At 35.2% G+C, this 26,215-nt stretch overlaps 1 protein-coding gene across 4 annotated transcripts in view; it reads left to right on the plus strand.

Moving 5' to 3' along the window:
• The window catches only part of clocka (clock circadian regulator a), a 154,622-nt gene extending 130,486 nt beyond the window's left edge, over positions 1 to 24,136 (plus strand). For all 4 annotated transcript variants that reach the window (XM_051928594.1, XM_051928596.1, XM_051928595.1 and 1 more), the window contains exons 18-21: positions 4,369 to 4,584; positions 5,084 to 5,289; positions 6,251 to 6,506; positions 12,729 to 24,136. In XM_051928594.1, coding sequence (XP_051784554.1) covers positions 4,369 to 4,584; positions 5,084 to 5,289; positions 6,251 to 6,506; positions 12,729 to 12,914 — 864 coding nt within the window. In that variant the 3' untranslated portion in view covers positions 12,915 to 24,136. The remainder of the gene's footprint in view (positions 1 to 4,368; positions 4,585 to 5,083; positions 5,290 to 6,250; positions 6,507 to 12,728) is intronic.
• Positions 24,137 to 26,215: the final 2,079 nt, after the last annotated feature.

The following is a 26,215-nucleotide window of genomic DNA, read 5'->3' on the forward strand; positions in this document are numbered from 1 at the left end:
TTCTAAATGGCACTGGTAACCAGTGTAGTGACATCAAAACTAGAGAGATGTGCTTGGATTTTTTTTTTTCCTAGTTAAGATTCTGGCATCTGCATTCTGTACTAGTTGCAATCGATTAATGTCTTTTTGGGCAGTCCTGAGAGGAGTGCGTTACAGTAATCTAGTCAACTAAAAACAAAAGCGTGAACTAATTTTTCAGCATCTTGCAAAGTTATAAGGGATCTAAATGTGGCTATATTTCTTAACTGAAAAAATGCTGTCCTGTTAATCTAATTAATATGTGATTTAAAATTTAGGTCAGAGTCAGTAATTACCCCTAAATTGTTTACCTCTTTCTTGACTTTTAAGCCTAATGGATCAAGTTTATTTCTAATACCCTCATTATATAAATTTTTGCCAATCACTAAAATTTCTGTTTTCTCCTTATTAGTTTGAGAAAATTACTACTCCTCCACTCAGAAACACAAGTAAGACATTGTGTCAGTGAATTAAGTGAGTCAGGGTAATCAGGCGCTATAGATAAATATAGTTTTGTGTCATCAGCATAGCTGTGGTAGCTCACGTTATACCTTGAGATAATCTGACATAATGGAAGCACATACAGGGTGCGCACAAAGTCCGTATACCCCTATCTTTAGGAGCAGTTACAGGAATAACCATGACAATTTGGTTCCTGTGGACATCAGCCCAAGTCTTCCTGGTATTTCGAGGTGTGTTTCCGACATCCCGTCTGGTGCTGCCACCTGCTGCTGCTCAAGAAATCGCAACAACGTGGCGGTTGCTCCAAGACGAAGCGATGGGTGATACAAGTGTTTTCACTTTCGAGGAGCGTTTGGTGGCCACTGTGTGGGTTCATGAGCGGCCTGTTACTGGGAAATCAATCAAAAATGTCATGGATGACTTTGTTGTGTGTTTTGGGAAAGCATCGCCGATGAAGAGGACGTTGTTGTAGTGGGAGAAGAAGGCTTTTGCAACGGGCAGCATCCGAGATGCGCCGCGAAGTGGAAGACCATCCACAAGGCATGAAACGTGGGCAGATGTGGCAGAGTCTGTCCAACGATCCCCAATGAAATCCACTTGTAAACGTGCTGCTGAGTTGGGAATAGTGGAATCAACAATGCGAAAACACATCAAACAGGACTTGCAAATGAAATGGTGGCATCCATTGCCCATTAACGAGTTATCAGATGCCGACTTGGATAGACTTCAGGAAGCTTGTGATCTGATGCTGCACCAATTTCCAACAAATGCTGAGAAGGAAAAGGTTATGTTCTCTGACGAGTGCGCAATTTATCGCAGCTCCCGCAATCAAAACGTGTTTTTCAGGGGGACAAAAAATCCACATTTCTTTGAAGAAATTGAGCATAGCCCACCACACGTGATGATCTGGGCCAGAATGACAGCACAGCATTTATTTGGCCCTTATTTTTTTGATGGTTCTGTTAACCAAATCAGTTATCTGGAAATGCTGAATGGCTGGCTCATCCTGCAACTGAGAAACCAGGGCGTCCTTGACAGTGTTTGGTTTCAACAAGATGGGGCACCTGCCCATTTCGCAATCACCGTGCGTGATCGCCTCAACGATTTTTTTGGGAATCGTTTGATCGGACGAGGATCAAAGAACAATCCTGCTCCTCTTCCGTGGCCTCCGAGAAGCCCTGATCTCACAACTCCAGATAATGCACTCTGGGGGTTTATCAAAAAAGATGTGCGGAAGCGCCGTTATTCATCGGATGATGAACTGAAACATGCGGTTCACGCAGCGTTCCAGAAAGTCACCCCGCAAATGTTGCAGAACATGAGCAGGAGAACCTGGCGGCGCATTCGGCTATGCAGAGATCATGGAGGGACCCATACAGATATTTTGGATTCCTAAGAGGTAACCTTTAGCTTTCAAAATCCTTCCAAAGATAGGGGTATACGGACTTTGTGCGCACCCTGTAGGTTGAAAAGAGCAGTGGACCCAGGATTGATCCTTGTGGAACACCATATAGAATATCATGTGTCATCAAAGTATAATTACCACAACCTACAAAGAATTTTCTACCTGTTAAGTAAGACTTAAACCAATTTAAGACACTAGCAGAGAGACCCACCCACTGACTAAGATGATTTATAAGAATATGGTGATCAATGGTACCAAATGCGGCACTCATATCTAGGAGGACGAGAACAGATATACAGCCTCTGTCTGCATTTACCCACAAATCATTTACTACTTTAATGAGTGCAGTTTCTGTAATGTGATTTGTTCTAAAACCTGACTGAAATTTGTCAACAAGAGAATGTTTATTCAAATGATCATCGCAATGACTACCTTTTCTAGGATTTTACTTAAGAAAGGCAGGTTAGAAATATGTCTAAAATTTTCAAAAAGAGAGGAGTCAAGATTATTTTTCTTGAGCAGGGGTTTAACAATGGCAGTCTTAAGACAGTCTGGGAAGACTCCCATAGCTAATGATGAATTTACTATGTCAAGAACACTATCAATTAGCACCCCAGATACATCTTTGAAAAAACTTGTTGGTATTGGGTCAAGGATGCAGGAGAGGGTTTCAGTTGAGAAAGCATTCTATATAAATCGGGTAAATTTATCCTGGTAAAAGAATTTAATTTGCCAAAAATAGAATACCGGGGTTTAATAGGATCAGTATAGGGGGATGTACTATATTATTTCTAATATCATCAATTTTGTGATTGAAAAATATAGCAAAAGCCTCACAAGTTTCACTGGAAGTTTTTTGGAGGCATTCCATTGAGTGACCTGGGCTTAGCAATCGATCAATAGTAGAGGATGAAACTCTTGGATTATTAGCATTGTTATTTATAATTTTAGAGAAATAACACCACCTCTCAAGATGGACAATGTTGTTGTATTCTGTTATTTTCGCCTTCAAAAATTCATAGTGGACAGACATTTTTTATTAAAAAGTAATAAACTCTAGCAGGTACACAAATGAATCTGAAAACTATCCAAAATTATGTTTTAGGACTCAAATTAGAAGTCATACTGCACCTTTTATTTTTTATGTTTTTTAATTTTATTGATTTTATTGTCATCATTCCATACAAATAGTCAATTTTTATAAAAAATAGGATTGAAAACAAATCAACCCCCACCCCTGAGAAAGAGAGCCTCGCCAATGGAGTAAAATTTAAAGCTATTAAAAATAAATAAATTGGTGAGTCTAATAGGCTTGTGAATTTCCCATTGGGATTAATAAAGTATCTATCTATCTATCTATCTATCTATCTATCTATCTATCTATCTATCTATCTATCTATCTATCTATCTATCTATCTATCTATCTATCTATCTATCTATCTATCTATCTATGCAGATAAAGATAAATGGAAAAGAAAAAGAAATGGGAAGAGAATCTACTTCCTCAGTGCTTTAAGAGCTTATTCTAAAATATTATTGATTAGATCCTGCCAGGTTTTGAAAAGGTTTTGCACAGATCCTCTAACTAAGAATTTGATTTTTTCCAATTTCAAATAGTATACGACATCAGTTACCCACTGATTTAAAAGAGGAGAGTTAGAATTATTATAGTTTAGCAAAATAAGTCTCCGTGCCAATAGTGTAGTGAAGGCAATCACAGTTTGTTTGTCCTTCTCCACTTTAAAGGAGAAAAAGGCCCACACTATACCTTTTAAACCAGTAATAGTACATCATGTTTCTTGTCTTTTTTATTTTTTGTTTTGCAATATTTTATGTTTATGTTGTATTTTGTTTTACTTGTTATATTTGATTTTTTTTATGGTTTTCTGGATTTATAAGTGAATGAACCTTAAAAAAAGTTAATTGAATTTACTTACACTTAAACCAGTAGTGGTCTTGCATTTCACTACTTGCCAATAATATATATACTGTGGAATAGGCCACTGTAACATTTTGTAAGATCCACTGTATTTAGTTCCTTTAGCATGTGTTTTGGATAGAATGTTTTAGGATATGAATGTAAGGAACTGCTGCTGATTTTTTTCATTATTTAATAATACCAAAAATTTTGCTAAATTAAATTTTAAAATTGATTAATTCTAGTTATATGCCAATGAAATCATGCCACCAATGCATTGAAATGTAAGTTTTGCTCTTGCTTTGAGAATCTTTGGCATTGTACAGTATCTGAACTGCCCAAATGAAACAAGAGTTAACAATCTAGGAGATATGTTGGTCAGGTCTGCATACCTTAGTGTTTGTCAGGAAATCTAATAATAACAGCTACTAAAAATTAATTAAAGTACTGTATGTGAAGACTAGTCAGTTGAGGATATATGTCAAGTATTAATGAAAACACTTATAAAAATTTCACATATAATTGGAGGATTGAACCTTAGACCTATTTTACTTAATCTTTGAAGATGTTTCTGCAGCAGCCTGGAGGTGGAATTAACTTTAGCTCTGTACAACTTGCCACTGGAAGTACACCTACACTGCCGCAAGCCACTTCTATTACAATGCAAGGACAGGTTGTTCCAGCAAGTCCAGTTCAAGGAGGAGTGAGCAGTGGGCATATCAACACGCATGTCATACAGCAGCAGTCTCTCCTGAGGGATCAGACTACTACCTTAACACAGGTAGATGCAGAGGTTTGGATCAAATTACAAAACGTATTGGTCTGATTGATGGATGTGTCAGCTTAAATGCCAATTCTATATTAACTCCATGCAGTTGTGTGCACGAATGGTCCCTGTGATTGACTGGTGCCCCATCCAGGGTTTTTTATGCCTTGTACCTGATGCTTCTGATGCACCATTATTCTGAATTAGATTATAAAGGTTTGATAATGTTATGTTATTTCCTTAGTTATCTAATATTCTATTATTAACTGAATATCTATTCCTGTAACTTTCATATTTGTTATTGTATAAATTAGGATATTTTTGTAAAGTTTTGAAAAAAGTAACTTTCATTATATAGTTGTATTATATAACCAAACCAGCTAAACTGTAGAATCTAAATTTTAGAAAAAAATTTGAATTATCTTTTTTTTCTTTGTGGTTTCTTATATACTGTAATTTTAACATGCTGAGAGTCCTTTTAGAGATTTTTTTTCCCTGTTCTGATTCATAACAGTCTCAACAACAGTCCTTGCGAACAACACACAACCAGCAGACCTCTCTTACCAGCCAAACTCAGAACACACTCCCTCCCTCTCTGTATAACACTATGATGATCTCACAACCTGGATCTGCCAATGTGGTACAGATTGCATCTAGTTTAGCCCAGAATACCAATCCAAGTGGAGCAGTGGCCACTTTTACTCAGGATAGACAAATTCGGTAAGTAGTTATTGGCTTACCTTGTTCTAAAGTCATTGTTATACATTTTCCAAGTGTTCATATAAGTATTTTATTGTACATGTTATTTTCTTGTTGGATTGATGTGTAAAAATAAATGTATCTAATATAAAACTCAAATTATAACTGTGCTTTTAAATTATTAAAAAAAACATTAATCACAATTGTGCATTTAATAAAGTGATGTTGTTCACTGTATTGGCACCTTTGATGTTAATATTAAAAATGATGCTTTTCATTATTTAGCAGATGCATCAGAGCTGGCTTAGAGACCATTAGTTTTATGAAAATGCTACTGCAGAAATGTTTTTTTTTTCTCCATGATGATAGTTGAAAATGACATAGTCATCACAAAAGGAAAAAATTGCTACATGTTTGCATTTTTCCCCCTGGGACTCTAGTTTCTTTCTCCAGTCTTTGCTTTTAGGTTCAGTCAACAGACTGTCTCAGTATGAGTAATTATGGATTCAGGGATTTTTGCAACCTTTCACTAGATAAAATAAGTTCAGAATATATACAGATGAATGTGTTCAACTAATACACCTGAGGATTGCTTATCTCCAATTCAGGTCATGTGCACATACATATGTGATATCTCAAAATACTTGCTTCAGCAATAATAGCTTTGAGTTTAATTGTCTGTTTAGCACTCTGGGCACATTTTTAAAACAAGATTCTTTGAGCTCTTCAAGTTTATTAGTGCATTTATTGTGTTAATATATATTTTTTTGTTTAATGCTGTTGTCATTTATAACAAAGAAGATTCTTGAAAGACCTAAATGATAAATTTGGTGAGGCTAGATTCGTATATCATGTATTTTTTGACAACCACATTTTAATTTATCAAGGATTCTGATTGAGAACAAGCTTAATTATAATTAGCTTCTTAAAATTCTTGGATTACTTTAACTTCACTATGAATACTATTTTTCTTTTTTGTTAGATTTCCTCAAGGACAGCAGCTTGTGACCAAATTGGTAACAACACCAATGGCCTGTGGTGCAGTCATGGTACCAACCACTATGTTCATGGGTCAGGTGGTGACAGCATATCCTACTTTCGCAGCTCAGCAGCAGCAGCAACAGACAATATCAATAACACAGCAACAACAAAACCAGCAGGAACAGCAGCAAAATGCAGTTCAACAGCCTACCCAAGCACAAGCTCAGCTATCTCATCAGCCTCAACAGTTTATGCCGGTAAGATTTTGGTTAAAAAGCTTAAATGATTATTAAACATAGTAATATAAAAATAAAACACTTTGTGAAGCATTTATATAATTATATCTAATTATTTGTATTATTAGTAAAAAAGAAAAGGGAGTAAGCTGTTTTCATTTGCATAAAAATATACAAAGTTGATTTTTTAGAAAAACATCAATGATAACTCTGTCAAAACTTGATATATCAAACATAGATGATAGTAGTCTCATGCTTTAGGCCAAGGAATTAACGTTTTTCTGGGTTTATAACTAATGACGTTTATATATGAAACCCAGGGGCAAAGCTACAAGTATGCCATTGTGCTCACTTAATTATAAAGAACTACTTTTTTCTGCATTTGTTTTTGAAGTATTCCTTTTACAGATGATAAAACCCTGATAGCCCATAAGTTAATCATTTTCAACATTCTTTAACATTATTTGTGCACACACAGTCTCTCAAATTCTAAAGATATGACAGCAGCTTGATTTTGTGGCACTAAATTGTTTTAGTATGAGTGAGTGTAATATGAATGTTGTTCATAGCTGATTTTGCATTATATTGAATGATCTTTGAATAAACTCAGAGACCCAGTAATGTTTGAATAAATTGCAACTTATACTAACTGGAGGTGCACTTTTTATGACTTTCCTGCATTTTTCTTTAAAGAAATTTGCAATTTTCATTTCTGTAATATTTTGTGTATATTTGCTTTTAAGATAGGACAACAACTGCCACTATTATTCATTGGTTTACACTTTTTAAATATTCATGTAAAAAGCACAAAAACAGCAAGTAGAACAGACTGAAACTACTATGACTCCAGGTCTGCAGTAATTTACGGGCTAATTAGACCACAGCTTGACTAAGATACATAGGAAGGTGTTGTTTCACCAAAATTGAAAACGTATATACTGTAATACACAAAGATACAATGAGGCTTTTCTTTGAAAGGATGTTCATTTTTCTGAAGTGTGAATTATTACAGTGGTTAATAGACAGGTAAAATTATAGTTTTTGTGGTTTGGAATTCTGTAAGCACCACAATGGCATATCCCATTAAAAGGTAACAGAACAAAAAGATGTACTAGAACCAGTTCCTCTGAAAAGGGTATTGAAATTTAAATGGATTAATTTCAAGAAATGACAGTGTATTTCAGATTTAATCTGCCTATATCCTTTCTTGGCGGCACGGTGGCGCAGTGGGTAGTGCTGCTGCCTCGCAGTTGGGAGACCTGGGGAACCGGTTTCACTTCCCGGGTCCTCCCTGCGTGGAGTTTGCATGTTCTCCCCGTGTCTGCGTGGGTTTCCTCCGGGCGCTCCAGTTTCCTCCCACAGTCCAAAGACATGCAGGTTAGGTGGATTGGCGATTCTAAATTGGCCCTAGTGTGTGCTTGGTGTGTGGGTGTGTTTGTTTGTGTCCTGCGGTGAGTTGGCACCCTGCCCGGGATTGGTTCCTGCCTTGTGCCCTGTGTTGGCTGGGATTGGCTCCAGCAGACCCCCGTGACCCTGTGTTCGGATTCAGCGGGTTGGAAAATGGATGGATGGATGGATATCCTTTCTTAAGTAAAATCTGTCTAATAAAGCACTCAGTCATATAATAATAACTATTGAAGTTTAATAATGCAAAGGTTCGCACTTTTCATAAGTCTGATTGTGATGGTGCTGAAATCTCATTGCAAAATAAATGAGGGGCAGGTTTTCTATAAAAAAAAAATCATCATTCAGCATTCACAATAAAGAGGAGCACACTACATGTGGGTTTTTTGATTAAAAAAAAAAGGTAGTCATGGTGAGCTCTAGCAAATGCTACAATGTAATATAATTCACAATGTGCAGTTCACTAAACTTTCATTTAGGAGAAATAAAAGCAATAATGGAAGATAACATATAACACCTGTATATATTGGATGAGGCCATCATACTTACTTAAACATCACTATCTAAAGTTTTTTTTCTTCTGTATTGTTCTATCTATCTATCTATCTATCTATCTATCTATCTATCTATCTATCTATCTATCTATCTATCTATCTATCTATCTATCTATCTATCTATCTATCTATCTATCTATCTATCTATCTATCTATCTATCTATCTAAAGCCTTATTATTTCATAGTCAGCATTTAGTATATGTCTAATGAAGAAGGTCTCTCTTGTGCCTATTAGCCTGTCTGTTAATTCTTAAAAAGATGCATAAAACTGTATAACATTTTATGAATATTCTCATGTTGCATAGTTCATGCTTTTTGATCTTCTGTTATCTGTCTTGTATTGTAGGATTAGTAACAAGCATTATAATACCACTACGTAGTACTAGGGTGTTGAAATGTGTTAGCCATTATGGTTGTAGTGAGAAGTCAAGCAAAATTACACCTTTTATTGGCTGACTAAAAAGATTACAGTATGCAAGCTTTCAAGGCAACTCAGGCCCCTTCTTCAGACAAGATGTAATTGATGTAATTTGATTATATCTTTCCTGAAGAAGGGGCCTGAGTTGCCTTGAAAGCTTGCATATTAGTTAGCCAATAAAAGGTGTCATTTTGCTTGACTTCTTAAAAATTACTCAGAAAATGCAAGATGTTTATTAAATAGATTGAAGTGAAATCCACTGATAGATAGTTAATAATAATAATCTTATTTGTAAAGCACCTGTTAAGGAACATATGAAGTTATTTCCTTTATTAATTGTAATAATTTGTCTTTTTGTTTTTTCTATTTCAAATTACTATAGTCTTTTTAACGTGTTGAAATTTAAATAAGACCACAAACTCACAAATTGTATGTTAATACATGTCATAACTTTAAGGATTGTTTACTTTGTTATAGCATTGTATATTAAATACCATTTATTCATGTTCTACTGCACCAGGCATTTAGTAGTTTGTTTGCTGTATAAAAGAAGGATTGGCTGATTGACACCCAAGGACAATGGACTGCAATAACTTTGTTTCAGAATCATAACCTAAATCGTCTTCAAGTGTAGAGGTCATTTGGCATCTCTTTAAATAACTGCTTTGATAAGTTTGAAGTTAAATATTTTTGAAAATACAGCGCTGCAGTGGTTACATCTCCTGTGTAGAGTTTTCATGTGCTCCTGGTCTCAGGGTGGATTTTCCCTGGTTATACTTGTATTACTCTCACACAGAAAACATTGCTGGGCTAATTGACTTAACTGGACAAGAATGAGTTAAGGTTTGTAATTCTCATCTTGCATTGAAAATTGCTGGGGTAGGTGCTAGTTTTCCATGATCATTAACTGGATGAGGATGTTAGAAAATGGATATAATGTATTGGTGGATAGTTTATTGGTACAGTAATTAGTAATTTATCCTAATTATTCCTCACTAATTTTGGATGCCATATTTGACCACATTATATTGAGTTTTTGGAACTAATTAATAAAAAAGTTCCTGCCTTATTATTGGAATGTGAGATGCTTACTTCAGATGTCTTTTATAATAGTTTTTCCATGAAGTTTGGAGAATGTACAACAACAACAACATTTATTTATATATTGCACATTTCCATACAAATAATGTAGCTCAAAATGCTTTACAATACACCTGTATAAATATTATAGATTCAGTCAGAATGGTGAATGCTGAATTTAGAGAAAGACATACTGTGGAAGAGATTATTTTTCTGTTGAGGAGAAATAGGATAATTTGATTTGGGCAGGTGTAGAGAAAAACAGGAAGAAGAGATGCTGTACATTGGAAGTGGAGGGGATGAGGCTCAGAGGGGAGACTAAAGAAGACATGGTTGCAGGAGGTATATATTCCATTGATACACTGGACCATGGAAAGTACAGGAAAAAGATCTGTGGGCAGCCAGCCAGCTTATATAGAAACTTAAAATGGACATTAAACATGTGGTGAATTATGCCTTACTCTCCAAATGATCCAGTGGTTGCTGTAATTTTGCTGTGCTTTTGTAATTTTATTCATTAGAATGTTTTTGCTTTTTTATTTTTATAAAATGTATTGCAGACAGTGTTATGTCATATGAATATGCCTAGATAAGCAGAAGACTGCCTGCATTTAGTTGTGAAAAGAGTAAATAAATATTTATATACAGTTGTGAAGCATCCTTACCTTTCATATCATCTTGGATAGAGAAGTCATGTAAAATAATCACAATGTTTGACTTAGTCAGATGCAAATGAAGGAAATTTTTGCTTTTTGGATCCATTAACTGTTTAAGGAATCAATAAGAATAATTAAAATATATATATTTTATTCATATACAATAGATTATTATATGTATAAATGGATTTCTTTTTAAAATTCAGTTGTGCAGTTAAAATTTGAAAACTCTGCTATAAAACATTTGCTTGCATGTATAATTAATTCGCATGTGAATTAACTTTACACCTGACTTTTATTTTCTATGTGTTATTTTCATTTTCTCAGCTGCATGTCACCCATTAAATGGAGATTACTGAAACATAAATCTCACCAACATATTGGCATTTTTTTGTCTTAAAAATAACTGTTTCAGAATAATTATATTTTTCTAATGTCTCTATTTTGCAGAGTATGTTACTCTTTGTTGCCACCATGTTATTGTATGTCTTGGCTCAAGTTAAGCTTGGTAAATTCATCTGAATGTTTCAATCCACTGTTTCTTTGAAAATGCATTCTTCTAACAGGCTTAACAGGAAACTTAAAAGGGGCAGGGAATGGAACCAAGATGAGAATATGAAGCTCTAATACAGATGCTTTAATATGAACTAAGTATGCCTTTCCTTACAATGTGACAAAGAAAGAAAAAAACAGAACTGGCAACACCTTCTGGCTGTTTGGATGCACTTAAACCCAGGAGTGTTTGAATGTAATCAAAAGCTATTATGCTGGCACAGTGAGCTTACAGAGATTTGACCCTTTAAGGCCAACAGATGGCTGAGGAGTGTAGGAGCACCAGGGGCTACTAGAGTGATTCTAACTTGCTGCCCCTGACTCCAGAGAAAATTTTGAGATTTTAATGAAAGTTCCTGTACAAAACTATTAAAGACAACTCACTGCCAGAATCATAGAGTGCATTATTGGAAGGTGATTTCTGGGTAAACACACTAGCAGAAGAAAAGAGGCCAGAATGTTAGACATAGAAAGACAGAGAGGGAAGTAAACAGGAATACATAATGCTTGGGGCATGGTGAATTCAAGGGGAAGCCATTAATTCCCATAGACCAAGTACAAGTTCTGCAGTATATTAGGTATACCCAGAAGACATGTTTAATGGTTTACTTCTGAGTTCCCCTTATGCTAATCCCTCCTTATTATAATCCATATTACTAACCGAAGGTTATGGATGCAGGGTGCATCGAAGCGCATGCGCACTGCAACGAGCCCGCCCATAGCTAACGACACAGCCACAGAAAGGTTAGTAATATGGACGAGAGTGTTGTACACTGGATGTCACGCGCACTGCAACAAGCCCACCACCTGTAAACTAGACTTGCTCTAATCCACTGTGCCAGTAATGTAGATCACATAACGGTCATTCAGTTTGTCGCCCTCCCCAGAGTCCAGAGTCAAATGCAGCGGCGTCCCAAAACGCGGTGGCGCCAACCCCAGAGTCAAACGCAGCGACTTCCCAATATGCGGCGGCTTCCCAGAGTCACTACGTGGCGCCCAAACAACACAACCTGTGAGCTACACTTGCTCTAATCCACTGTGCCAGTAATATAGATCACATAACGGTCACAGACTCTAACCCAGCGGCTTCCCACCCAGACGCACCCACCCTCCATGATATGTCATCCATCCAGATATCGGACGGAACAGAAACCGATTGCCATTCTTGGATTTCCGATTCGCTAGCGAATCGCGGGCTTACTTGTATGTTTAATAAACCTCTGTTTTGAAACTTTGGTGTTTTCCTGGAATTGGAGACTACTACACAAACACTCCCTATTGTTGACACACAACATATTTGGAACATAAATAAGATAAAAGTTCCAACTACTATCTGTTACGTTATTTGACGTCTCTTCTTACCTATTGGGAGTGAATGGTTTTTGCATAAAGCTACCATTCTGTCCAGTTCTAGTTCTTCCTTTGTAATATTGCTGCCTGATATACTCATGATTTACTTGTCTTTGACCAGAAAATATATGATTAGTTGCAATTTCTAAGAAAATGTATTTTGTATTGCAGAACGTTGAAGAAATGTCTGTTTTTCATATGATATTATTTTTTTTGTTTATTCCACAGGCTTCTCGATTACTTCATGGCAGTCAGTCTACACAGCTTATTCTTTCAGCTGCTTTCCCTATACAGCAACAGGGCACTTTCACCCAAGCCCACCACCAGCAACAGCAGTCACAACCACAAACACAGAATCTGTCACGACGTAGGACTGACAGCATGTCTGATCCTTCCAGTGTGCAGCTTCAGTAACTGCAGTGGAGATTGCGAAACACCAGGTTACTGCCTTCCTGTCAAAGAATTGCACTGAAGTCATAAGTAATCCAGAAGGCATAATAAAAGTTTTGCCTTCAGCTTTTTAAAACGAAACATTTTTCAAATTGAAGAAACAAATGGAAAAATGTCTACATGGTGAATTTCCATGATACCTAAGGAATACTTGAGAAGAGAAAACTTTTTGATTGCATTGGAATTTCCCAGATTCCTGTATTCTAAAGAAGAATGCACTGCCAAGCATTAGATAAGTAGAGGTTCTAATTAAGGAATTATAGAAATGCAGCACTAATACAAGTTATCCTTTGACTTATTTTACAATTGCATTTTTTGATGCAGTTGTTTTGATTTTATGCAGTGTTAAAGCAGTAATGCTGCTGCCTTTATTTCTGATAATTATGCTTTAGAAGAGTCCAAAGGACATTTTATTCATGTCAGACAATTATGGGTCAGAAAATATTTTTCAGAATGTCATATGGATTCAAATTTATTGTACAAAGAACTGTAAAATAATGTGTAAATAATATGGATAAAAGGAAAGAGAAAGAATATTTTATATGACGCATGGAAATGTAATCTGTTATTTGTAGGATTGAAAATATATATATTATATTTTTGTTCTAGCATTCTGGAAAGAAGCTAAAGCTAATATTTTCATCAACTTCTTTCACTTCAGATGTATTACATCTGTATAACTTTGGCACTTTGTGCTTTCAGGTCTGTGGTGTCACAGTTTGTTTAATACAGTAGGTTTGTATTTTAGTAGAACTTTTGTTTTGTGAATTTAAGATTATTTCTGATAAATTGTGTTCCAGAGGTACACAATAAGATATGTATCTAAAATTTTAAATTAAATGTAATGTGACTAAGTCACATTTTAATATGTAAATAGAGATTGAAGATCTTGCATGCATATACATTTATTAATCAGTGCCAAGAAGTAAATATTGTCCTTAGCTTTCTATTAGTTTTTTAAATTTCCAAAATTTATATAAGAGTCTTAATATCTTAAAAAAGGAAGCTAGTAAAAAAAAATAACATTAATACCTTCAAAATGTTACAAATTTGCACACTACAGATACATATTAATCTTTTATCCTTAACATTAATAATATACAGGTAGACCATAGTGGCTTACGTAAGTATAGTTAAGAGCTTTAGAAATTTAATTTAATTTATGGTAGATTATCTGTCCAAGTTTCGTCTTCCACCAACCAAGTACACGCACAATCTCCAGATTATTCTTGGCACTGTTGTTTCAGTTCGACTTTGTCTCCTTATTTATTTATTTAAATTTCCTGTCTTTTCTGTGTGTTTAGTATCCCAATCAAGTTCAGTGTTTGTTTACTAGCTGATGGTTGTCTAAGCTGCAGCTGCTTAATAAAATGTAGGTATGATTCCTTTACTTGGATATACAAGTTTAAAGCCTCCTTAGAGGATGGATGTAAGTGGAAAGGATTACAATAGTGTCTTGGAAAGACTTTTGAAATGTAACATTGTGTTAAATGGAACAGAAAATCATTTGGTGTTTACTTGCATAATCATGTTCTGATCGAACTTCCACACACATTGTGAAATGTTGGTTTGCACAATTTAACATATCAGGTGAATTAATTTGCTAAAATTCACAAACTTTTGACATATTACTTGGTTTTGCAATAAAAAGACTGGTGAATGTCATGGCATAGCAAAACACAACTTGTTATTGAAGTGTAGGACCATGTTTACTAGTATTATGAAATATTAAGGTTCGAAAATGGCAGTTTTAATCCAGAAAATTTCCAAAGTGAGCAATTTCCAACAAAAAGTAATTGTGGTTACAAACTGCATTAAAAATAGTATTGCTAAGACTGTAGTTCAGTTTATGTGTATGTCTGCATTGTGGACAATAAAGAACCCAGGACTGTACTTTTTTATTATTTAAATAAAACAGGGGGATTAAACTTTGTCCTGGCTAAATCCTGTTAATACAGGATTAAAAATATAGAATGTATCAAAACATTGAGTCTGCTGAATTATCAGGCTTTCTTTGATTATCTCAGTTCTCAAATTGTCATTTATAGTACTCTGCTGTTAAGCCCTGAAAGTTAAATGATTCCATGCTGCTAGTAATTGGAAATTCAGGCTGTATTTTTGCATGTATGTTCAACATATTACAGCCGAGATGTCTGGAACCCACAATTCTTGAAGCTATATTTCAAATACTTAATAAAAAAATAATTATGAGCTGGCAGATGTTTTTTTCTTAAGCACTTGTTTTAGATGATAGTAGATTTTTACCTGGATTTGACTTAGAACTTGAAGATAGATAGCTCTTTTGCTTTGAGAATTAAGTCTATTTGTTTTGTCTAACTGGATGGAATGTTCCTGACTGTACCATTAAAATTGGTGCGTTTTTGGGAGAAAAGTCGTTTGTCCTAATTCTCCAGCTTAAGAACAGTTGCTCTGAGGCCCCGATTCTTTGTTAGTCATTGTCAGACAAGACATGCAAGCCATTTGCAGTTGACTGCTTGCATACATGTCAAAATGTGTTTGACTCAAACAATGTGCATCTTTTAGAAGACCAAAGTGACAAAACTGTTGCAGCATTAATTGATTTTTCCCCACAAGTACTAACAAGGTCACAAAAATAGCAGAAGTTTTAAAACACTGTACAGTGCCCCATGGCAAATTTTGTAGGCCACACTGATGCCTGCTGATTGGAGGGGATTTTGAAAATAGCCCTAGAAAAGTTATGGTCACCTATGCGCCTATGGGGCAAGCATGAGGGCTTCCTCCCAAACATCTAAAAGCTATATACCCATCTATCACTCTGTGAGTGCTCTTTCTTTGGGATATGTGGTTCCAGTTGCTTAATGACACTCTCTTTATAGTGTATGCAACATTATAGTTCTATTTCATAAATTCAGCTTTTGAATGTAATGTACATGTTTGTGTAATATTCACTAACACATAGAATCTCAGTTAACATTAAATAAGAAAAAAGCAGCTAAAATACAGTGTGACCCCCTAGGATCAAAATAGAAACTAACAGATGAAGTAGACAAGAAAATTAATAAATATAATAGATAGATAGATAGATACTGTATTAATCCCAAGGGGAAATTCACATATACGTCTTGTCAAAAGTTTTAGAACACCTACGTTTTTGCAGTTTTTATGGAAATGCATTCAGTTTAATGTTTCATTAAATCAAGACATAGAACAAGTAAACAGTGGCAAAAAAATAATTCAAGGAATCATTAAGTGTACAAAATTTTATTCAAACTTTTGATTTATCAAAATATATGTGTCATTCTTTCTATAAGGGAAATCAGAAATTGGTTAGAAAGATCTTCCAAACACTGTTGCAGACGTTCCCACAAAGGTGTTGCACTTGCAGGTTTTATTTCTTTCACTCTTCTGTCCAATTCATCCCAAACTAACTCAATGGGTTTAAGTCTGGAGACTGTGCTGACCATGCTGTTTTGAAGTGTACCTTCTTGTTCTTTTCTTTTAACGTAGTTCTGACATAGCCTGGAGGTATGATTTGAGTCATTGTCTTCCTTTAGGATGAACCCATGACCTTCTAGATGCAGACCAGAAGGTATTGCGTGGTGCTGCAAAATGCTGTGGTAACCCATTTGATTCAGTATACCACTCACTCTGTGCAAGTCACCAAATCTGCCTCCAGTTATAGAACCTCAGCCAATCACACTTCCTCCTCTATGTTTAACAGTTGGTGTCACACACTGAGGAACCATCCTTTCAGGCATACAAACACTGAAGATTTAAACTTTTGATTCATCTGTCCATAAGACAGTTAATTTCTTAAGTCTTCAGTAGTTCTCAGTAGTATTTCATGTAGCTCAAGCAAGTCTCACTTTCTTATTTTGCCCTTTAATAAAAATGGTTTTCTTACTGCCACTTGCCAATGTCAAACCTGCACCACAAAGTCTCCTCTTCAGTAGAAACTGAAATTTGCTTTTTTTCGAACATAGTTAAGCTGTGCTTGAAGCTCTTGTGCTATGAGGTGCCATCACTTGAGCTGGTGACCCTTAGAAACTTGTCTTCTGATTGGGTTTTGACTTTGGGTCTGCCGGATCCCTTCCTATCAGAGTTTCTTCCAGTTTCCAATTGTTTTGTGTAGGACACCGTACTCACTGACACTTTGATTTGTATTTGTTTATTTTTTTATAAATTGTATTTTTTTTTGCAATTTCTCTAAATGAAAGGCCTACACTTCTAAGGGTAATAATGCTCTGTCTTGTTTCATTTGTCAGTTGCTATTTTCTTGCCATTATCACTGGAATTTACAACTTTCTGCAGTGTCCAAATAGTAGTACAGTGGATGTAGGAACGCAGTCTGTTCCAACTCTGCTTTAAGACAGCATTAGGGTTTTTAAGTAATCAACAGAATTTGGGACACCTGTGCAAATTGTTTGCTTCAACTTGCAAGGCTTAATTTATTTAAATTGTCACAGAACATCTGTAGGTTGTAACCTATTAGTTGTTCCCTAAAGAAGGCCCATTTGTAATACATATTCTGAAATTTCCTTTTTTCAGTTTTTGTGTACTGTGGGGAACAGCCCAGACACACACACACGTTTATTATACATTTCTTATTTATAGTTCGTGCATCAACCCAGTGCCGCAGCACCAATCACCCCTTAGTCCTTGGCCACACAACACAATGCCTTCTAGTCTCTGGTCCGCCTCCACTCCTCTCCTCTGAGCTCCGTCCTTCTTCCACCCGACTCTTGCCATTGACTGGAAGGAGGCGGCCCCTTTTATACACCCTGGATGGACTCCAGGTGCATCCTGAGGAGCTTCTGTAACCACACCCCTGTGTGGCGGAAGCTCTGGCGGTGTATCCGGAAGTCCTCCGGGTGTCCCCAATCCTCTTCCCCCCAGCACTTCCGGGTGTGGCGGAAGTGCTGAGGTCCAGGGCTCCCAAGGCATTGGGGCGCTCCCTGGCGGTGACCACGGGCCCCTACAGGGTTGAGCTTCCAAGCTTTGTACCCGTGGCCCCCAAAGCAACCAGGGCGGGCGCCCCCCTCGTGTTCTGGAGGAGGCACAAGCCCTCTTCCTGTCCTCCTGGGCATCCCTGCCGGGCATGAACCCCAGCCGGGTACCACAGTACCTAAACTTTAAATTTAAACCTCTGTCAGTTTACTGCTTACGTTTTCACCATTTTAGGTCATATACTACAATTCAACTGATTAATTTAGAAGAAAAACTGAAAAAAAAACTGTGGTGTTCTAAAACTTTAGACTGCCAGTGTATATGCATATGCATTAATGCAGTAAAAATGTTTAAAAAAAATAAACTAGATTTGCACATACATAGCTGTAGATATTGCATACAACTGATCAATTGGCGGCACTTTATATAGAATTAAGATTTATGTGAGCAAAATCATTTAAAAAGCTATCTACTCTCATGCTATTGTACTGTTACAGTATATGGTTTAAAAACTGATAATTTGGAGACAAGATTAAGAGGCAAATGTGTTTGTCTATTTGTCTATTTTCTTCCTTCCTTATTTCTTTATTCAGACCAACTTTTCATACTCATGTGGCAGTTTATTTATATTTATTTATTTATTTATTTATTTTTTCTTTAGGTGTTTACCGCAATTCAATTTAGATAGATAGATAGATAGATAGATAGATAGATAGATAGATAGATAGATAGATAGATAGATAGATAGATAGATAGATAGATAGATAGATTTAGTTTGACAATGTGGTATGGAGGATTGCATTGACACCTGACAAAGCTTACGACCCAAATTGGTTCATGGGTAGAGTGCCTTTTGTGTGGATTTTCTGTGTTTACTTAATATTCCTATGAGTTTCCTTTCAAAATGAAAATATGTGCAGTCAGGATGACTGGCATTTCTAAGGCAGTTCTGCTCAGTGGCTTTGCTGCTAAGCTATTAACTAAGAGGTTGCTGGTGCAGGACTCACAGCTGCACCTTGGTATCCTGAGTAAAGCACTTGGTCAGTTTAGTTAGTTGTTAAAAATATTTATGTATGTGTTAACAATTGTTCTTGAGTTTTGTACCTGAAAAGTGCTTTTTAGAGGTTGATATAGAAAGGCACTATATAAAATAAAGTGTGCTTGTTGGTTGTATAAGTGTGTTGTGTGATGGACTGGTTTGTTGGTTAAACCCATTCCTACCGTGATGGGTTCTATCAGTGGTATGACCTGTGTAAATGTTGTATTAGAAATTATATTGTGTATATTAACATTATACTTGTAGATGCGTAATGATTAATGAATATAGCGGAAATACTACATGTGTTTCATCACAGTTTGATCAATGCAAATGGCAAAAGCAAATTTAGAAAACCAATGCACACTTTTGAACCAAAGATTATATTTATAAAGATTTACTCTGTAGATTTTTCTACAATATATATCATTTTAACTCTAAATGTCTTGACTAAGTATAGAAAAAGTAATGTGTTAATACAATCATAATTGAATCTCCTTGTTATAGATCAGTTTGCAATTAAAACGAGCAGAACGTTGTCATCAAAGTAAAACTGAATAGTCATATACTGTGGTAATAAATAAACTGAACAATTAACTATCAAATTATAGATACCTCTCAGTTTTCTTGTCTGTTTATAATCATATTGCACCAAAATTGATATTATACTACATTAAGCAAATAGCTGTACCCAGATAAACAGGAGTATAAATATACAGTTTTATAGATAGTATATATTCCAAGTGTTGACAGTTTTGTTAAAAGAAGATTGGCCCATAATGTTGAGGTATTTACTAATTTGAAGCCAGATTTGAGAGCTTTTTTAATGCAATTATATTGCATGGGAATTTTGATGAAATTAGATATTACTGTTGTGGTAATATAATTATGTTAGGAACATTTATCTTTTTGTGTATTTCACCCCAGGGAGGTCATAAAACATGTCAGCTGTCAATTTATGACAACCGCATAAGCCTTTGCTTTTACCTTTTTGATATACATTTCTACTATCTGTATTTTGTACAGTACCTTTCATGTTGAAAACATTTCCAAAGTGGTTTAAATGTAAATGTCGTTTATTTATTATTATCTATTATCCCTAGACAGGTTTCAGAACTCCATATGTTCTTAAACTTTGCTTAATTTCCATGAAGGACTTACAAAATGAAATGAGCTGTAAGTACAGTTACATGACACAACTTCAGAAACACCCACATACTGATGATTTTGAAAGTACAATGCAATGTTTTTCATCTGCTGTTAGCTAACATTGTTAGTATAGGGTTACCATTTGAACATTTTCAGTAGTGCATACTGTTATTATTATATGAGTTGGAGTTTGACTCTGCTCATGAACTTGACCTTTTATAATTAAAAAAACAGCAAGAAAATGTAACCTTCAAAGACTTCTCAAATTTTTACTGGAATGTCACAGTGACTTGTAACTTTTGGCCAAAGCACTCTAAACGCTTTACAAGAATGCAAGAAAACAAGTCTAAAAACATTTTAACACAGTACGTTTCAGAAGCAGGCCTTTTTGTTTATTATTATTATTATTATTGTCAGGGCATCCATCTAAGATAGTATTCCAACAAAAAAGGGACAAAATATAGTTGACTCAAGAAGAGGATATTTTAAAACTAAAGGCATTGACCAATAATAAATCATAATTATTAAAAAAAACCTACAGAGGTTTTTCACTTTATATGACTATTTTTGCACAGCTTTAAAAATTAATTTGGAGAACTGCAAATATCAGCAATGTGTGATGTGTTGGTCTTTTTCTTTTACTTCAGCAAATAGAAATAAAATGACTAATCTTAAAATAGTGCAGTAATCATATCATTTAAGGAAGTAAACATTGCTGCTCTGTTTAATCTTGCATTAGGCACTCTAAAGCCTATTCATTTGCTTTTTTTGCTATTAAATGATTATTTAAGTTACCAGCTAATAAAAGCTGTTGGGTGGCTGCTGTTCTCCCTGCACTGATAAAGTATATATTCCAGCAACAAAATGTGCACAATTATTAGGTAAGTCAGTTTTCTGACATTGTCATTATTCCCATGTACTTTTTACAACTTTAAACCATATATGTATATATTCCATATGGTTATTAGATGTAATCATTTCTAGGTGATGTGTAATTGTATAATGGAGGGAGTGATTTACACCTTATATTAAGGTGTGCATAATTATTAGGCACCTTTGTTACATCAGGTAAAATAAGCCAACAAAGAAATTTAACTGCTATAATAAAAGTGAACAATTGAAAAATGCATTTCACATTTATGAAGCATGCTAGAAATTGCTAATCTATTAAGGTGTAACCACTAGGAAATCAAATGTTTTGTTGTGAATAGTCAGCAGCATCACAAAAAATGTGTGGAGAAGAAAAGTCAAAAATTAACTGCAAAAGACTTGAGATGAATTAAGCATGATATAACCAGGAAATCTTTAGCCTCCATTGGCATCATATTCCAGAAAAGCAACCTACTTAGAGTGTCCAGAAGTACAAGGAATCAAGGGCTGAGAGACATGGCTAAGGTAATAAGCCTGAAATACAGCCACCACTGAATAAGATTCATACGTTATGACATCAAGGTTGGGCCAGGAAAATACCTAAAGACTGTTTTTTTTCCCCAAAGATTTTATGGACATATGGAATGAGAGTAATTCTTGATGGACCTGACAGGTGGGCCCATCAAAGGACAGCAAGCACCAGTTTGAGTCAGCAGCCAGCAAAGTGGGGGGTGAAGTACTGGTGTGGGCTGCTATCATTAACGATGAACTAGTAGGCCTCTTTTGGGTTGAAGATGTACTGAAAATCAACTCCCAGTCCTACTGCCAGTTTCTGGAAGATGTTTTCTTCAAATAAGTAGTACAGGAGGAAATCAGTGGCATTCAAGGAGACCAATATCTTTATGCAGAACTTTGCTCCATTGCATGCATCCAAGTACTGTGCTGCTTGGCCAGCCAGTAAAGGCCCCAGAGATAACCAGGTAACTACCTGACCACCTTCTCCACCTAATGAGAACATGTGGGCCCTTCTCAAATGTGAGATTCAGAATGAGGGATGAAAATATACCATTTTAAATAGCATTTGGGAGAATCTGGTTGCTGCTTTTTGAACAGATCAAGAAACTGACAAACTCAATTAATTGGAGGCACATGGCAATTACTGAAAAGAAGGGTGGCTATATTGATCATTGAATATTTTTCAAAGACCGAAAATGTTATGTGTTAATTGTAATATGTAAGTTTATATTACTTATTTGTTGTACTTGCATCAAAACTTGAGAACAAACAAGGGAGTGAGGGGAAAAAATGTAATTTAGTTGCCTAATAATTGCACATACTACAAACCAAATATTTAGGTTTAATATAAAATTTTGGATTGACAGAATGTTAAATTAATCCTGGGGAATGCCATTTACCTAATAATTGTGCATGTAGTGTAAAGACTCCAGTATCCTGCTCGTTCTGAATTACCTTTCAGAAGATGTAGGTCTGCACTTTTCCTGATAAACTGACCCTAGTGTACTAGGAAAACTTTCAAAGATATAGGATGGACTTTTTTCGAAAATGCCTTTTATTCTTGGATTATACCTAAACTTAACAAACAGCAATTTATGTGTAAAAATAATGTCCATTTTGAGCGCAAGTGCAGAGGTGACCATAGCTCTTCTCGGGCTGTTTGTTTTTTGCTAATTTGTAAGTTCTTAAAAGGCCATGGCACCACTCTGAAGACTGTTAAAACTGTGATGTGTGTAACTTTAATTGACAAGGATACTGTAAATATTGGTAAGGGTACTTCTTTGTAGAACTTTGACTTGTTCCAAATCTTAAGGTCCTTCAGTGCTGTTTTGTTAAAATGTTATATGTGAGGAAGCTTGTTTTTTTTTTTTTTTTTGTTAATGGAAATGAAAAAAAATATTTGGAGTAATTTAGATTAATACTAGGTTGGGCTTTTTTGTCACTTGAGTTTTTGCTTACTTCTCTAAAGCTTTGATGGAAGTGAAGGCACATTTGTCAAGTTGGTATTGATGAAGAAAAACAGCCAATGAACAGTAGTGATAGAAAACAATTACAGTCTAAATATCATGAGTTTAACTCATTTAAAAATGCTTTTTTTTCTCCTTTTTTTAACCAAAGGGTGCTTTACAATGTTTGTGGAAGTGGTTATCCTGTTGAGCCCATGTTCAGATTTGATGGTTGTAAAGTTAGGTAATTTGGAAACCGTTACTCGCTCTTGCTTGTTCAAGACAGATCTACTTATTTCTGTGATATTAATAGTAAGAAAATGGTTAAAGGGAATGAATAAAGCAAAGTTTTTGTGTAATTGAACATAAAAAAGATGAATTTATTCAGTACATTAAACAAACTGTGACATGTTTGGTGGTAGAAAAGAGTTTCATAACTGTTATATGAATGCAAATGTTAAGATTATTCAGAAAATAAAAATCAGTCTATCCTGCCCACACACGCAAAAAAAAACCTGCAGTATGGACAGGATGAGAAGTATTGGGGGGGGGGCTGGTACATAATGCACATTTTTCAGTATGCCTGTTTTAATTTAAGGAGCATTGAAAGTAATTGATTATTTGATAATGTTTATTCCATTTTATTAATTATAAATTGTATATGAGGTCCATATATGCCACAAAATAAGAGTATAAGGAATATCCCAAAGGTGTAATTAAAAGCTTGATATATATATATATATATTTTTTGATGAAAGTATATTGGAGGGATACAAAAAAGAAAGCTATTCACTTTATATGTTTCAGTAGTTTTAATGTAAGCACTAGAAGTTTTGAATGTTTATCAGTGTTCTTTCTGTATCATTTAATGTATACATACTGTTTCTGCAGAACACTTGAACTTATGGAATAACATGTTTGTTTTATATAAATTCAAAATTTGAAATTGCTCATATTAAACACTGACTTAATGCAGTGCCCCAGTAATGCCGTGTTCTAAACTTTCTGTACACTGTGTAGCACCTTTACTGAACAGCTATACAATCTTAGTATCAAATATAAGTGCATTGTATTTTGATGGTGCTACAAACACACAGTAGATACTGTGGTGAAGTGTAAAGGAAAAAAAAAATTTCCTGACCTAAATAAATCTCACTTTACAGATAAATGGCAATTTTAATGCAAACAGTGGTGTGTTTGCTGCCCTTATTCAGTTTTGAGAATAAACAAATGTAATAAAACGCATTTATGTGTTTTTAATTCTGTGTTGTGGTATGCAAGGGTACTTTTCATTCTTGAAAAATGGCTTCACACATAATTTATTCACGGACCAATAATTATGATTGGGTCAGTCAGGGGTGGGCTGATCACAACTAGCTACCTTATCTCAGTGTGCGTTATGGAAGATAATCCGAGAAAAGTCCAAGCAGGAGAAAAAAATAGCTTGAAGTATCAGCAAAGACCCTTCTGTGTTTCAACCAACAAGTTAAAGGATGGTGAGCAACTTCTTTAGGAACATCTGATGCATCATCCCCTAATGATGTTTTGTTTTTCAATAACATAAGATGAGGTCTTTATTTCAAATGCCATATTTTTCTCATTAAGTTCTCCAGTTTAGGCTTAAATGTCAAATACAAGTTGAGTATCCCAGGTAAAGCAGAAACCTGCTTTCTTTAAAACCCCCATTTACATGCGTGAATCTCAATACAGAGTTCTCCTTTGGCAAAATGCTCTGATGTTATACAAATGTGCTAAAAAAAAAAAAAGATTAAAAATCATTCAACAGCCGCTATGAATCTAGAAACAAACATTGAGTCTGCATGTCCCGGGCAGTGTGGGGAACATTGCTTTTTAAAAGTAACTTAGTTACATTACTTATAAAAAAGAGTAACTAAACATGTGATAGAGTTACTTATTGTGAAATGTAGTGCTTTAATATTGGTAATATTACTTTTTCTTTTTTTGTATAAAAACAAACTGTACTTATTAACGGCCAGAATTTATTAAATCCTGTGCCCATATATGACATTTCATGAAACTGACCAGAAACAGTCAAATGTGATTCTTTCCTCCGTTTTATAAATACATATGCCATGAAGTATATCATATCCATCCACTTCTTACCTTCTTGACCTGAGCCACCAATGATTCAACATATGAACACTGGCCGCTGTGTCACCTGATCATACCGTTTCAACATATCTATAACAAATAGCTGGATTTAAATTAAACTGACACTTTATTTAATATGTATATGTTACCAGCAAGCATCATACTCTTTTTTTCAGCCTGACTGTGTAATTGAGCCTTTCAATGATAATAATAACACAGGTATTTTTACTTCAATAAAGTAAGTATTGTGGTAGGTTACTTGCTACATAACACACATCACTTTTAATGTGTTATCCCCAACACTGCTTCAGAGATTGTGCTGCTGAGCTTAGCACTGCACATTCAGCTCATCATCATAAATTTGGCGATTCCTGAAATTTTGAGACAAATTACTTCAACCAGGAGAAGGAATAGTGTGATCACTTGAGCATTTACCTCAGGAAATATATCTTGTGGACGCTTACACCATTTTCTATCCATGTCTGATGAAGGTGCGTGTGCAACAGACATGCAAACTACAAAAACCTTAACTGTAACCCAGTTAAGGGTTTTTATGGCCAAATAACCAGGCTACTCACAGGGAAATCTACATTGTTAGAGACCAATAACCTAGTTTTTTTTACAGAAATAAGGGTTTACATGGCATTTTAGAAAAATGTCTATGTGTCTGTGAATAACTGGGCTATTAAAATGCATGTAAACTCACCGATTGTTGCATTGTGAACTCTGTATGCAATGTTTAGCTAACATTGATTAAGCGAAAATTGGCTAACTATCCTTAATGGAGGCTTTCTTGTGTCATCCTGGTCTTTTGGTAAGTCCTTTCATTGTACAAACATTTTTGTAAAACTACAGGGAACAGAAAAAAGGTTCATTAAAATTAAGTGACTTTATTTTCTGAAATTTGCATTTTTCACACCCTTTTCTATATTTTTGATCTTAAATTCTGTTTGTGATCTCTGTACAACATGCCTACTGTAAATCACTTTTACAGAATTTTATAATGGTTTCTTTCACAAGTGCAGCTTCCACTCACCCACTTCCACATAGAAGCTATGTCAGCAAATTGGACAGGAAATGGCTTTTATCTAGTCTTACCAAAGGATGGCCACTGACCAGGTTCCTTCAAAACCTAGCTGTTAGAGTTGGTAAAAATTATATGCCCCAGAAACAGTCCAAGTGGTCCTGTACTCATTTATTTTTTCTGG

This window comes from Erpetoichthys calabaricus, chromosome 5, assembly GCF_900747795.2.
Source record: "Erpetoichthys calabaricus chromosome 5, fErpCal1.3, whole genome shotgun sequence".
Lineage (NCBI taxonomy): Eukaryota > Metazoa > Chordata > Cladistia > Polypteriformes > Polypteridae > Erpetoichthys > Erpetoichthys calabaricus.